The sequence below is a fragment of the Lepus europaeus genome, chromosome 23 (genome assembly GCF_033115175.1).
Source record: "Lepus europaeus isolate LE1 chromosome 23, mLepTim1.pri, whole genome shotgun sequence".
In the NCBI taxonomy this organism is placed as follows: Eukaryota; Metazoa; Chordata; class Mammalia; order Lagomorpha; family Leporidae; genus Lepus; species Lepus europaeus.
In genome coordinates this window covers 7,530,971-7,546,623 of record NC_084849.1, presented here as the reverse complement: position 1 = coordinate 7,546,623, position 15,653 = coordinate 7,530,971, and the positions used below count along the sequence as shown (strand labels likewise).

Sequence of the window (15,653 nt, the reverse complement as noted above, 5' to 3'; positions counted from 1 at the left end):
TAAGATTCTGTCTTTGGCCTGCTTGAGTATTTCCCAATCATGGTAGGTTGTAAAGCTCACCATAAATTCCTACTGCATATCCTTGTATTGGCCCTATAATGACCATATGGGTGCCAATTCCAGTCCCGGCTGCTCTACTTCTAACCCAGCTCCCTGCTAATGCGCCTGGGAAAGCAATGGAAAATGGCCCAAGTCCTTGGGCCTTTGCACTCACATGGGAGATCTGGAAGAAGCTCCAGGGTTCTGGCTTCAGCCTGGCCTAGCCCTAGTTGTTACAGCCATTTGGTGAGTGACAGCAGATGGAAGATCTCTCTCTCTCTCTTCTCTGTCTATAACTCTGCCTTTCAAATAAATACGAAATGCTTTTTTTTTTTTTTAAAGAAAACCATTAAGAAAATTAATGAGTTAGAATGCATCTATGAAAATAATTCTTGGTATCTTCAATCTGAAAACTTTGCTCAAAAATCTTTCTCAAACTTTTCCTTTCTAACCCATTGTCTGTTTCCTCTTTCCTTATCAGTTAGGTATATAGTTTTGATCACATTTTTTCTTAAGTTGGGCTATCTTTTGTTTTTCTTGAATTTCTGTAACTGTTTTTGTCCCACCAGATCTATGAGAGAATAAACTCCAGGAGCAAGGACTTGTCTATTCCACTTCCTGTGTGACGGCAGTGGTGTGTAATGGTACAAGCAGTTCTGAACTACGATGCAACAGAAGCATCAGCTACGAATCACAGCTATTTGTCTACTGGGATAAGCCAGTTAACTTATCCTGCACTCTATGGCATTTTGTATAAAAAGGGAATTGTGTCTAACTGACCTCTAAGTCCTTGTGATTATTCACTCTGCTTCTCTGACTGATTGATGATATTCATGAAGACTTTTCTAATTCCATCCTCAGGAACATGTTGTACAGCTCTCATATGAACCTAAAATTACTACACAGAGAGCGATGAAGTAACAACTTCTGCTGTCAAACAGCAGAGGCCACCTGATGAGCATTTGTGAAAAGTATTTCCCTCCTGACAGTTTATCTTTTTTTTTTTTTTTTTGACAGGCAGAGTGGATAGTGAGAGAGAGAGAGACAGAGAGAAAGGTCTTCCTTTGCTGTTGGTTCACTCTCCAATGGCCGCTGCTGCCGGCGCATCTCACTGATCTGAAGCCAGGAGCCAGGTGCTTCTCCTGGTCTCCCATGGGGTGCAGGGCCCAAGCACTTGGGCCATCCTCCACTGCCTTCCCGGGCCATAGCAGAGAGCTAGCCTGGAAGAGGAGCAACCGGGACAGAATCTGGCGCCCCAACCGGGACTAGAACCCGGTGTGCCGGCACCGCAAGGCGGAGGATTAGCCTGTTAAGTAAGCCACGGCGCCGGCCGACAGTTTATCTTAGAAGCACTGCTTTGGATTAGCTTGCTAGTAATGGTATTTCATTATTTCATAATCTATCAGAGTTTGTCCCCTACCATGCCTCCAGCAGAGAAACTACATTCATCTAAATTCACTACTTGCTGGTAGACTCTGAGCCCTTACCTGGCCGCAGAAGAATTTGACTTCATATTTATAGCTCAGACATGCACATGACTTTGATGCACTTTGAATTTCAGGTTCTCTATCTCCATTCCCTCCCAAAATGACAAAATAAGCAGCATAAGTTAAAGAAAAACCTTTGTAGATAACATTATTACTGTCTTCTGCAGAATCATATCAATATGAAAACCACAATAATTTATTTTCTGGGACTGGTGCTGTAGTTTATCAGGTAAAGCCACCACCTGCAGTGCCGGCATCCCATGTGGGTGCCATTTTGAGTCCTGGCTGCTCCACTTCCAATCCAGCTCTCTGCTGTGGCCTATGAAAGCAGTAGAAGATGGTCCAAGTGCTTGGGACCCTGCACTCCTGTGGGAGACCCGGAAGAAGCTCCTAGCTCCTGGCTTCAGATCGGCACAGCTCCAGCCATTGCAGCCAATTGGGGAGTGAACCAGCGGATGGAAGACCTCTCTCTCTCTGTCTCTCCGCCTCTCCTTCTCTTTTTGTGTAGCTCTAACTTTCAAATAAGTAATTAATTCTTCAAAAAAACTATTTTCTATACTTACCTAAATATAATATTCAGGATTCTATTTAGTACATCTGACCAACATAGAATACCAAAGCGTCACAAAATAAAATTCACTTACTTGACATTTCTGACGCAACTGGCGTAGTTCTTTTATAACTGGGGCTAGAGCTGACTTCTTTTCAGATACCAGTGAATTTAGTCTTTTTACCTGTCATTTAAACAAAAAAAAAATGACAGCTAAAACAATTTCTATTTTTCTAAAGAAAAATACTATGTGTATTAAGAGATTACAGTGTTAAATATAAGAGTTAAAAATAGCCTATAAATTACTTTAATGCCAAACAATTGGGAAATAATGAAGTAAATCTTGATTTCTTACCAAGACGGAATATTATTTAACTATTTGAAAGGTCAAGACTATAATCCATTAATGGGAAAATATTTATAATCTAATAAGAAAATAAATGACAAAGTTCCCTTTATTTAACTACACTAATGCTGTATTATATAAAATATATAATTATGTAGTTTATATAAAATACACATAAGCATGATGGAATGATATTCAAAATACTTAATAGGGGCTGGTGCTGTGGCACAGTGGGTTAATGCCCTGGCCTGAAGTGCTGGCATCCCACATGGGCACCGGTTCTAGTCCCGGCTGCTCTTCCGATCCAGCTCTCTGCTATGGCCTGGGATAGCAGCAGAAGATGGCCCAAGTCCTTGGGCTCCTGCACCTGCATGGGAGACCTGGAAAAAGCTCCTGGCTCCTGACTTCGGATCTGCGCAGCTCCGGCCGTTGCAGTCATCTGGGGAGTGAACCAGTGGATGGAAGACCTCTCTCTCTGTCTCTACCTCTCTCTGTAACTCTTTCAGATAAGTAAAAAAGTACTTAATAATCTGAATGGCATTAAGTAATTATCAGTTGGAATAAACACCAGTCACAGAGGAAAATAAAGTCGTGGAGGCTTCTTTTGTGCTAAGCATTTTAGGAGTTAGACTGTGGGGTCTGTGTTGTAGTGTAGCAGATTAAGCTGCCGCTTGTGATGCCAGCATCCTATTGGGGTGCCAGGTCGAGCAGTGGAAGATGGCCCAAATACTTGGGCCCCTGCACTCACATGGGAGACCCAGAAGAAGTTCCAGGCTCCTGGCATTGATCTGGCACAGCCCTGGCTGTTGCAGACATTTGAGGAGTGAACCAGTGCATGGTAGATATCTCCGTCTCTATTTCTCTGTCACTTTCTCTCTTTCTGTAACTATACCTTTCAAATAAATAAAAAATAAGTCTTTTAAAAATGTATGATTTAGATTGTGATCTGATCCAGTGGATTCTCAGGAATGGTCAGTGTGGACAAGGAAGCTGGAGGAAAGTAACTTTTTTTTTTTTAAGATTTATTTATTTATTTGAAAGGCAGAGTTACAAAGAGGCAGAAGCAGAGAGAGAGAGAAGTCTTCCAAATGCTGGTTCACTCCCCAAGATGACTGCAACGGCCGGAGCTGAGCCAATCTGAAGCTAGGAGACAGGAGCTTCTTCCAGGTCTCCCATGTGGGTGCCGGGGCCCAATCCTCTACTGTTTTCCGAGACCATACAGAGATCTGAATTGGAAGTAGAGCAGCCAGGACTTGAATTGGCACCCAAATGGGATGCCAGCACTGCAGACAGCAGTTATTACCACAAGTAAGTAAAGATTTTCATATTTTATAGCCTAGTGAAAATGTACCAATGCCTTCTAGCTGAACAGTAGCTCTATTTAAATAAAAATACCATGAATACAAAGAAACATGCAATTTTATTGGGTAGGATGATATAATTTAGGAAAACTTATTTTTATCTTAAGTTATATAACTTTTATGTATTTAAGAAATGCACAGAATGCATAAATTATTAGAAGTTGGACAATATTACTAGAATGGAAAAATACAAAAGAGATAAAGACAAATGAAAGAATATAAACAATATGCAGAAAGGAAAATTGAATATTTTGTTGCTAACAGCACAAACACAAAAACACCCACTTTCTGGCTGTGCAATAAAAAGAAACTAAAACAAACAAACAAAAAACATAACTCAAACTATAATCACCATTTCAGACATGTCATCCAGTGTTCGCCCTTTCATTTCATCAACTTCACTCTTCAGGGCAGACACTCTTTCCAGCTCTTCTTGGGTGTAACTATACCCAGATATGCCCTTTTTCTCCTCAGTAGTTTGCTATAGAATAAAAATGTCAAATAACCACTATCAAAATCTTGCTGCTTCCCATACTACAGATTTCAAACATAACAGAAAGTTGTAAACACACAGATTAGTTGAGAATCCTAAGGGATGTCTTTACATGGGATAAACCTATACTAAATTTTACTATAGTATCTTCAAGAAAGTATTTTTAATTTTAAAACTTTAGAATAATGCTATGCACTTTACACAGAACTAAAAAAAAGGATGCACTTCATAAACATTTAGTGAATAAATGAATTTTCCAGTGATAAGTTGTTTTTCATTTATTTACACATTCAATATTTATTATACAAATAAATGTGCCAACCACAGTTCCAGGCAGCAGATACACAACAATAAACAAAATAGGAAAAAAGAAACCCTTCACTCATACAGCTTGCTTCTAGCAGGAATAAATAAGTAATATGCAGATAAGTAAATAAAGTACATATAATGTGAGGTGAGAATGGGGCTGGAATCTCAGTAGTTACAGAATGTCTTCCCTGAAGGAAGTGAGGGAGTAAGCCAAACAGACGCCCATGGTATCAGCAAAAGCCATGAGACAGGGACATATGCTGGCCTGTCCCAGACACAGCAAGGAAGCTGATGAGGCTGAGAACACAGTGAGAATGAAGCAGGGGTGAGACAAGGATCACACAGGGCTCAGGTGGTTTGCTGGGACAGTCTCAGTTTATATCTATTGTCCTTTGAGCTCACAAGTATCCTAGTTTAAGTGATAAATTATATAATTATTTTTAGGCCAATGAAAGAGCTTTGACTTATTTTAAATGAGATGGAGAGGTGTTGGAGAGTTCAGAATAGAAGAATTTTCAAACGACCAATTTAACATCTGTGCAGGGAGGGCAAACGGAAGGCCACTCCCGTAGCCTGAGTTAGAGATGATGCTTTTGGAATCAGTGTGGTGGTGGTGACAGGCAGTGAGAAGTGGTCCTGTGTATATTCTAAAGGGAGAGTCGACAAGATACCATGACAGATCTGATGTGGGGAATAAAGGGAAGGGTAACACATGCGCTCAAGGCCTGAAGGACTGACTGACAGAATGAAGCTGCCATCTGTTGCAATGAGGAAGACTGTGGAAGAGGAGATGATGAAGAGCAGAAGCTTAGCTTCAGATACGGTAAAAATCTGAAATGTCTATTAAATATCCAGTTGGAAAGGTCGAGACGTTATATGTACAAGATGTGAATGGAAGAGAAATCTGGAATGGTGGTAAATATTTGTGACTTATCAGCATACAGAGTCTTTAAAGTCATGAAAAAGTGGCCGGCGCCGTGGCTTAACAGGCTAATCCTCCGCCTTGCGGCACCAGCACACCTGATTCTGTCCCGGTTGCCCCTCTTCCAGGCCAGCTCTCTGCTATGGCCCTGGAAGGCAGTGGAGGATGGCCCAAGTGCTTGGGCCCTGTATCCGCATGGGAGACCAGGAGAAGCACCTGGCTCCTGGCTTCGGATCAGCATGATGCGCCGGCTGCAGCGGCCATTGGAGGGTGAACCAATGGCAAAAAGGAAGACCTTTCTCTCTGTCTCTCTCTCTCTCTCACTATCCACTCTGCCTGTCAAAAAAAAAAAAAAAAAAAACCTTTATGGGGGGTGGGGGGGCCGGCATTGTGGCGCAGCAGATAAAGCTGCTGCCTACAGTGCTGGAATCCCAAATGGGTGCCGGTTCGTGTCCTGGCTGCTCCACTTCCAATCCGGCTCTCTGCTTTGGCCTGGGAGGGCAGCAGAGGAAGCTACTGGCTCCTGGCTTTGGATAGGTGCAGCTCCAGCCATTGCAGCCAATTGGGGAGTGAACCAGCAGATGGAAGATCTCTCTCTGCCTCTCCTCTCTCTCTGTAGCTCTTTCAAATAAATAAATAAATCCTAAAAAAACAAAAAACCAAAACCTCATTGGGCTGGCCCTGTGGAGTAGTGGGTAAAGCCGCCACCTGCAGTGCCCGCATCACATATGGCTGCCAGTTGGAGTCCCAGCTGCTCTACTTCCGATCCAGCTCTCTGCTATAGCCTAGGAAAGCAGTAAAAGATGGCCCAAGTCCTTGGGCCCCTGCACCCATGTGGGAGACCTGGAAGAAACTCCTGGCTCCTGGCTTCAGATAGGCACAGCTCCGGCCATTGCGGCCAACTGGGGAGTGAACCAGCTGATGGAAGATCTCTCTCTGTCTCTCCCTCTCTGTATCTCCAGTTTTCAAATAAGTAAATTAAAAAAAAAAAAAAACCAACACCTTACTGGAGAAGATTTAAAAGAGAATGCAACTCAAAATAGAGATAAAGACAGGTATCCCGGGCTGGCACCGTGGCTCAACAGGCTAATCCTCCGCCTAGCGGCGCCGGCACACTGGGTTCTAGTCCTGGTTGGGGCGCCAGATTCTGTCCCGGTTGCCCCTCTTCCAGGCCAGCTCTCTGCTGTGGCCCGGGAGTGCAGTGGAGGATGGCCCAAGTGCTTGGGCCCTGCACCCCATGGGAGACCAGGGGAAGTACCTGGCTCCTGCCTTCAGATCAGCGTGGTACGCCGGCCACAGCGCGCCAGCCGCGGCGGCCACTGGAGGTTGAACCAACGGCAAGAGGAAGACCTTTCTCTCTGTCTCTTTCTACTATCCACTCTGCCTGTCAAAAAAAAAAAAAAAAAGACAAGACAGGTATCCCATCGCAGACTCAGCACCCATTCTCAGCACCCAAATGGAGCTTAGTGAGAGCTAATTCCATATTCCATATTTTTTTCTTTAAAGATTTATTTTATTTATTTTAAAAAGTTACAGAGAGAAGTAGTGACACAGGAGAGAGAGAGGTCCTCCACCAGCTGGTTCACTCCAAAAATGGCTACAACGGCTGGAGATGAGCTGATCAGGAGCCAGGAGCTTCTTCTGGGTGTCCTACGTTGATGCAAGGGCCCAACGACTTGGGCCATCCTTTGCTGCTTTCCCAGGCACATTAGCAGGGAGCTGGGTCAGAAGTGGAGAAACAGCACCCAAAAGGGATGCTGGCACTGCAAGCTGGAGCGTTAATCCACTGCGCCACAGCATCTGCCCCCCCAAATTCCATGTTATTTATAGTTACTATTCCTTCTCAAATGCCAGTGACACTACACCAGCTAATGCATATTTGCTGACGAGATAAATGACAGGCTTAAATGCATGAATCAGTAATTTAAAACAAAGTGGTAAAGTCACAGAACCTCCTTAAGAGCTTTAAATAAACCACACTTTCCATGGCTAAAGAGAAGAAAGACATGAAAAACAGGCATAGGACTTAATGGTAAGACAGACAAAACATTGAGAAGGTTAAGTTCTTCGTCTAGGTAAGTATTCTATGGCAAAGTCAGAGCCCTGATGGGAGTATATGGATAAGACCCACTTGTGAAATTTACAACTCCGGACTATTCTATATCCTTAGGGCAGTGGATAATGGCTTAGCTTGCTGGTCAGGAGCCTGGAAGAAGTAAAGATAGCAAGATTGGAAGTTTAAAGACAAGGATGTCTAGTGAAGAAGCATGTGAATAAATGCATGAGAATAGGCACTAAGAGTGGAGATGCACATGCCCATGGGAGTCAGTCATTTCATGATACATCACACCATCCAGATAACTGATGGCCTAACCGAACAGTGGAATGGCTTCCTGAAGGCACAACAAAGGTCTCAGCTTGGAACTGATAGCCTGTGAAGTGAGTTTTATTTTTCAGGATGGGTGAACACCTTAAACCAATGCCCATTATATAGCGCTGTCTTCCCAAGAGAATGCATGAGTCCTGGAATCATGAAACGGAAGTATGAGTGTTACCACTCACCATAATCCACATTGATCCATTTAGGGAATTAAGCTTCCTTTCCAGACATCTTTAGGAGTGTAGGTATAGATGTTCTGGTTCTACCACCGCAAGGGATACATTAAGAGGCCTTTTAAATGTATTGCTATGACCACCATCTGGTCACTTGGGTTCCCATGCCAACAGGCCAGCAGGCAAACAAACTAATATTGTCAGGACATCACAAGGCAATATAGATCCTGCTATATAATAGGGGCAAAAAGAAATATACCTGGTACTAGGGCATATGTTGGCAATCCCATACCCAATTTTAACTATGTGAGTGTCTTCAAAAAGTACACAGGAAACACATATTATAAAGAAACTATGTACAAATTTTACAATTATTTGCACCAAAATAAACATCTTTCAATTCAATTTTTCCACAAACTTTTTGAAGTATAATTGTAAATAGGCAAGTATAGTAACCACAGCCTGATAAGGAAAGGTTACTAGAGTCTCACACGTCACATGGATGAGGGCCTGGGTAATCCCATCAAATAAGACTAGAGAAAGTACTAGCTGAAGCTGAGGGAAATCTGGAATGGATGGCAGAGAAAGGAAACGTTGAGTACAGGCTGTGTTCTTGGAACCAAATGGAGCAATGAGACTTTCAATTAGTGTTACTAATAACCTTTCTATAAATTTGCCTAGAAATTGTGACCAATCAGAATCCTGTTGGAATTATTCTTGGATGGAGTAAATCTAATCTGAGAAACAAGTAGATTTTGGCAGCGCAAGGGGTAGACTTCAGTGGATATTGTCAGTAATCACCCGAGGCTCTTGTCATGAGCTGCTAAGGCAATGGAAGACTTTGAGTTCACAAACTTCGACCTTATTTAGACAGGGCCATAATCAAAGTGGAAGTTCTCTCCTCCCTTCAGAGAAAGATACCTCCTTCTTTGATGGCCCCTTCTTTCCACCAGGATCTCACTCACAAAGATCTTTCATTTAGGGTTTTGTTTTTTGTTTTTGGTTTTGGTTTTTTTTATTTTTATTTTTTTTTGGCCACAGTGTCTTGGCTTTCCATACCTGAGAAACTCTCATGGGCTTTTTAGCCAGATCTGAATGCCTTAAGGGCTGATTCTGAGGCCAGAGTGCTGTTTAGGGCATCTGCCATTCTATGAGAATTCAACTTCCCATGTTGGATTGTTCTCTCCTTTTTAATTCTATCAGTTATTATTAGCAGACACTAGTCTTGTTTATGTGATCCCTTTGACACTTCTGCCTATCATTATGATCAATTATGAACTGGAACTAATCACTTTGACTAGTAAGATGGCACTGGTACATACCACCTTGATGGGATTGATTTGGAATCCCCTGGCACATTTCTAGCTCTACCATTAGGGGTAAGTCCGAGTGAGCATGTGCCAAACTGTACATCTCCTTCCTCTCTTATTCCCACTCTTATATTTAACAGGGATCATTTTTCAGTTAAATTTAAACACCTAAGAATAATTGTGTGTTAAAGAGTTCAACCAATGGTATTAAGTAGAACAAAAAAAAATACTAAAAGGAATAAAATAGTAAGTTGTTCCTCGACAGTCAGGACAAGGGCTGATCAAATCATTGTTTCTCATAGTGTCCATTTCACTTCTACAGGTTTCCTTTTAGGTGCTCAGTTAGTTGTCACAGATCAGGGAGAACAGATGATATTTGTCCCTTTGGGACTGGCTTATTTTACTCAGTATAATGTTTTCCAGATTCCTCCTTTTTGTTGCAAATGACTGGATTTCTTTTTTTTTTTTTTTACTGCTGTATAGTATTCTATAGAGTACATATACCATAATTTCTTTATTCGGTCTACTGTTGATGGGCATTTAGGTCGATTCCACGTCTTAGCTATTGTGAATTGAGCTGCAATGAATACTGAGGTACAGAAAGCTCCTTTATTTGCCAATTTAATTTCCTTTGGTTAAATTCCAAGGAGTGGGATGGCTGGGTCATGTGGGCTATATTCAGGTTTCTGAGGAATCTCCAAACTTTTTCCATAGTGGCTTTACCAGTTTACTACAATCAATTTTACAGTTAGTGCTGTTAGGATCCACAGTTGATTCATCATGAGACAGAAAAGTTCGTTATTACCAGTTAAAATGAACCACAACTGGCTGAAATTCATTTACCTCTTTCAGATTATTGCTAGTTGGTGAGCCAGCATCCTGAAGCAAGCTTCCCCAAGGGTGAAAAAAAAAAAAGCCAAACCAAGAAAACTCAGAACTGGCATGCACAGTAACAGCTTTGCTGTTGGACTATTCTGACAACCAATGCACAAACACGTAAGGACCAAGCCTGCAGGCAAACTTCCACACAGCACTTCCTCTGGATATTCCTTTCCAAAATGCATTGGAAGTGGCTGCTTAGAAATAAATATTTCACAGTCACTCTCTTGGTATGATAATTTTACTCATATTAAGTAGCTAAGCAAAAGAAAACCCTACTTAGAATTCCACTTCTATTAATAACCCCAAAGTTATCTCACACACAAAAAGCACTTACTGCACATTAAAGATAAATGAATCACCTTATATGACATCTCTGTAATTAATCAAAGAAAATAATTTTAAAGGTTTCCAGTAAAAACAGTTATCTCAGTATAAAGTAAAACCCATAACCCCCCTGGCATTTGTATTCATAGAATCTAAGATAATACCATCTTACCAGCTGGTGCTGAATATTTTCATGACGTTGCTTAAGAAGTTCTTCTGTCCTTTGCAAGAGACCAAATTCGGCTTTAAATTCAGCTATTATCTGATGCTTCTTTTTGTAAACTGTACTTTTGCTTCGAAGTTTACTGACATATCGTTTGAACTGTAAAAAAAGGTATATAATCTAATGAGTAGAAAAGTAATAGTTAGATATCATATTAAACTCAATGTACTGCCGGTGCTGGTTCTAGTCCCAGCTGTTCCTCTTCCAGTTCAGCTCTCTGCTAGGCCTGGGAAAGCAGTAGAAGATGGCACAAGCACTTGGGCCTCCGCACTAATGTGGGAGACACAGAAGCAGCTCCTGGCTCCTCGCTTTGGAACAGCAAAGCTCTGGCCGTAGCAGCCATTTGGGGAATGAACCAGTGGATGGAAGACCTCTCTCTCTCTGCCTCTCCCTCTCTTTGTCTGTAACTCTGCCTCTCAAGTAAATAAACAAACTCAATGTACCAGAAAATTTTTCTCCTTTAAGCTATCCAACACACATCACAAGTGTATAATAATCTAGCTTTACTAGGAAACTTAGATATACTAACTGTTCAGGGGCCCACAGTGGTACAGCATGTTAAGGCACTGCCTTTGACACTGACATCTCATGAGTCCCAGCTACTCTGCTTCTGATCTAGCTCCTGCTAACGTGCCTTCAGGGGAATAAGCCAGTGGATCGAAGATCTCTTCAACTCTGTCAAAGAAATAAATATTTAAAAAATAAAAAAGCAGGCTGGTGCTGTGGCTTAACAGGTTAATCCTCTGCCTTGCGGCGCCAGCACATCGGGTTCTAGTCCCGGTTGGGGCGCCGGATTCTGTCCTGGTTGCCCCTCTTCCAAGCCAGCTCTCTGCTATGGCCTGGGAAGGCAGTGGAGGATGGCCCAGGTCCTTGGGCCCTGCACCCGCATGGGAGACCAGGAGAAGCACCTGGCTCCTGGCTTCGGATCAGTGAGATGCGCCAGCCGCAGCGGCCATTGGAGGGTGAACCAGCGGCAAAAAGGAAGACCTTTCTCTCTGTCTCTCTCTCTCTCTCACTATCCACTCTGCCTGTCAAAAAAAGAAAATAAAAATAAAAATAAAAATAAAAAAATAAAAAAGCAGGAGCCAGCACTGTGGCACAGCAGGTTAAAGCCCTGACCTGAAGCGCCAGCATCCCACATAGGCACCAGTTCTAGTCCCGGCTGCTCCACTTCCGATCAAGCTCTCTGCTATGGCCTGGGAAAGCAGTGGAAGATGGCCCAAGTCCTTGGGCCCCTGCACCCACGTGGGAGACCTGGAAGAAGCTCCTGGCTCCTGGCTTCGGATCAGCTCAGCTCTGGCCATTGCAGCCATCTGGGGAGTGAACCAGCGGATGGAAGACCTCTCTCTGTCTCTACCTTTCTCTGCAATTCTTTCATATAAAATAAAATAAATCTTTAAAAAATAAAGAAAGCATTAAAAACACTTTTTGAAAAAACAAATACTGGGTCTGGTGCTGTGGCGTAAGCAGTTAAACCCACCACCTGCAGTGCTGGCATCCATACAGGTGCTGGTTCGAGTCCTGACTGCTCCACTTCCAATCCAGCTCTCTGCTATGGACTGGGAAAGCAGTAGAAGATGGCCCAAGTCCTTGGGCCCCTGCATCTACATGGGAGATCGAGAAGATGCTCCTGGCTCCTGGCTTCGGATTAGCATACCTCCAGCTGTTGTGGCCATCTGGGGAGTGAACCAGCTCTCTTTCTGCCTCTGCCTCTCTCTAACTTTGCCTTTCAAATAAATAAATAAATTTTAAAAAAATAAATACTAACTGCTCAAATGAAATATTTTGTGTAGGTTTTTATTTTTAAACCCATTTAAGAGGTCAGTCCTGTGGTACAGCAAGTAAAGCCGCTGCCTGCAGTGCCAGCATCCTATACGGGAGCTGGTTTGAGTCCTGGCTGCTTCACCTCCAATCCAGCTCTCTGCTATGGCCTGGGAAAATAGTAGAAGGTGGCCCAAGTCCTTCAGTCCCTGTACCCATGTTGGAGACCTGGAAGAAGCTTCCGGTTCCTGGCTTCAGAACAGCACAGCTCCAGCCATTGCGGCCATCTGAGGAGTGAACCAGTGGATGGAAGACTTCTCTCCCTCCCTTATCTCGTCTCTGCCTCCCTATAACTCTACCTTTCAAATAGATAAATAAATCTTTAAAATAAATAAATAAACCCATTTATATTCTAAATTCTTACACAAAAGCTATTAATTTTGCACTTCATAAGTAAGGATTAGGAAATCAGAATGCAATGCCATGAAAATAAAAGGGTTTACAAAAGAGGAGGAGGCTGGTGTTGTGGTGTAGTGAGCAGGGCTGCTGCCTGTGACATTAGCATCCCATATGGGTGCTGGGTTGTGTCCCGGATGCTCCACTTCCAATCCAGCTCCCTGCTGATGCATCTGGGAAAGCAGCAGCAGAAGGCTAAGTGCTTGTGCCCCTGCACCTATGTGGGAGACACAAAGGAGGTCCCTGGCTCCCGGCTTTGGTCTGGCCCAGTCCTGGCAGTTGCAGCCATTTGGGGAGTAAACCCATGGTTGGAAGATCTCTCACTCTTTCTGTTTCTCCCTAACTCTGTAACTCTGACTTCCAAATAAATAAATAAATAAGTCTTAAAAAAAAAAAGAAAAAATGACACAATTCTACTGTGGTCTTATCACAGTATACCTTTTGTACTGTACTATTCTGGTAGCAGGACACTGGATCTACTGGGATTCACAAAGACAACCAGAATGATCAACACTTGCAGCTAATATGCAAATATTACACTTGAGGAATGACCATATTCCCTACAAAGCACCCAAGGCATTAGGACAACCCATCCCAAACATTAAAGATAAGAATATTTATTTCCATGTTGGTGGAAACTCAGTTGTATGATTCATCTACTAACCTATTCATAAGAAAGTCAGAACTACGTCAGAAAAATAGAAAGACTCCATTATTAAGTAACAGCAATAGAGTTTGGAGAAGCAAATGAAATAAAGTGAACATAATGTTTAAAGGAATCCACTGAGTCTTATTATTGATTATCCACTGGACACTGCTCCAGACAATGAGTATGTAACTCTGAACACTACACTCAGAGCGTAGGGAATAGTGAGGAAAATTAGTACTGAACTGAGATCTGCAATGACGTTTAAGATTATGAAGAACTGAAGAGGCCCTAAGAATGAACAACAGGAGTTTAAACTGCGTTGGGATAAAGACAGGAAGGTGAGGAGCTGGGGTTTAAGAGAGGTGAATTGTGACAAGCTTCTTAGAACAATTTATGTAAGCCAGGACTGAAAGCACAAGAATGTGTGAGTGGCAGGGAAGAGCGTTCCAGGCAGAGGGAACAGCATATGCAAAGGCCTTGAGGCACCTGTTCAATGTGAGAAGCAAATGTGAAAAAGTTCCACCATTTCTGAAACAGAACAGGATATATATTGGAAAAAAAACTTCCTCTATATAGCATGAGTACAAACAATTTTCAGTTTTATATAGTTTTTCTGTTTCAATTATCCTTTTTAAAGAAAATGTTTTTGTCAGCTCCACCCGCACCCTAACTCGCTGCTAATACTTCCCCGCCCACCCCCCACCCCCCGGCAAAATTTTAAGACCTGTTCCTGAACTTGTCTCTCTCCTGCTCTCTCTTGATCTTTCTTACGCTCTCTTTTCTCTTTTTTCCTTCTTCACTCCTTCCCTCCAGTCTGTTGGGTTTCCCCCACCAATAAACCCTCTCCCTTAAAAAAATTAAATAAATAAATACATGTTTTATACATTTACTTTCATTTGCTTGGAAGGCAGAGTGAAAGAGAAAGAGAAGGGGGGGAAGGGAGAGGCAGAGGCAGAGGGGGAGGGGGAGGGGAGGGGGAGGGGAGAGAAACCTTCCATCTGCTGGTTCACTCCCTAACAGCAGGGACTGGGCTCAGGCTAAAACAGAGCCCAGGAGTCAGTCCAGGTCTCCTATGTGGATGGCAGGAGTCCAGGAATCTGAGCCATTATCCACTGCCTCCCAGGAACATTAGCAGAAGCTAGACAGGAAGTTGAGTAACCAAGCCTCAAACTGGCACTCTGATACGGGATGTGGGCATCCTAAGCCATAGCTTAATTCACTGTACCATAACACCTGCCCCTAACCATCCTGCTATTATAAGAAAACTTCTGGGGGTAGATGTTTGGCATAGTGGTTGAAATGCCACTTGGGATGCTACATCCCATATCAGAGTACGTAGGTTTGAGTCCAAGCTCTGCCGTCTATTGTAGCTTCCTGCTAACGTAGACCCTGGGGGGCAGGAGGTGTCAGCTCAAGTACTTGAGTTTCTGCCACCCATGTAGGAAAGCCAGACTGAGAACCATCAGCTGGGGCAGGTGTTTGGAAAGTGACGAGTGTAAGAGAGACCACTATTTGTCCCTGTCTTTCCAATAAATAAAAATTGTACAAAATACAGGACTGGCATTGTGGCATAGCAGGTTAAGCCACAGTTTATGACACTGGCAACATATATGAACACCAGTTTGAGTCTCAGCTGCTCTGCTTGCAATCCAACTCCTGTTAATGTGCATGGGAAAGCAGTAAAGGATGGTCCAAGCACCTGGGACCCTGCCACCCATGTGGGAGACCCAGATAGAGATCCTGGCTTCTGGCTTTGGCCTGGAACAGTCCTGGCCATTTTGCTCATTTGGGGAGTGAAACAACAGATAGAAGACCTTTCTCTCTGTTTCTCCCTCTCCCTCTCTCTGTGCCACTATTCCTGTCAAATAAATAAAAATGTTTTTAAAAAATTATAAAAGTGAAATTAAATTTTTTTTTTTTAAAAAACAGGCAGAGTGGATAGTGAGAGAGAGAGAGAGAGACAGAGAGAAAGGTCTTCCTTTTGCCAT

At 42.9% G+C, this 15,653-nt stretch overlaps 1 protein-coding gene across 5 annotated transcripts in view; it reads right to left on the bottom strand.

The window, feature by feature from the left end:
• The window catches only part of IFT81 (intraflagellar transport 81), a 188,216-nt gene that overhangs the window by 23,416 nt on the left and 149,147 nt on the right, over positions 1-15,653 (bottom strand). For 4 of the 5 annotated variants that reach the window (XM_062182158.1, XM_062182157.1, XM_062182161.1 and 1 more), the window contains 3 exons: positions 10,749-10,898; positions 4,136-4,264; positions 2,171-2,260 (listed from right to left, as the gene is read on the bottom strand). In XM_062182158.1, the coding sequence (XP_062038142.1) occupies positions 2,171-2,260; positions 4,136-4,264; positions 10,749-10,898 (369 nt within the window). The remainder of the gene's footprint in view (positions 1-2,170; positions 2,261-4,135; positions 4,265-10,748; positions 10,899-15,653) is intronic. The other variant, XM_062182160.1, reaches the window with a different exon arrangement.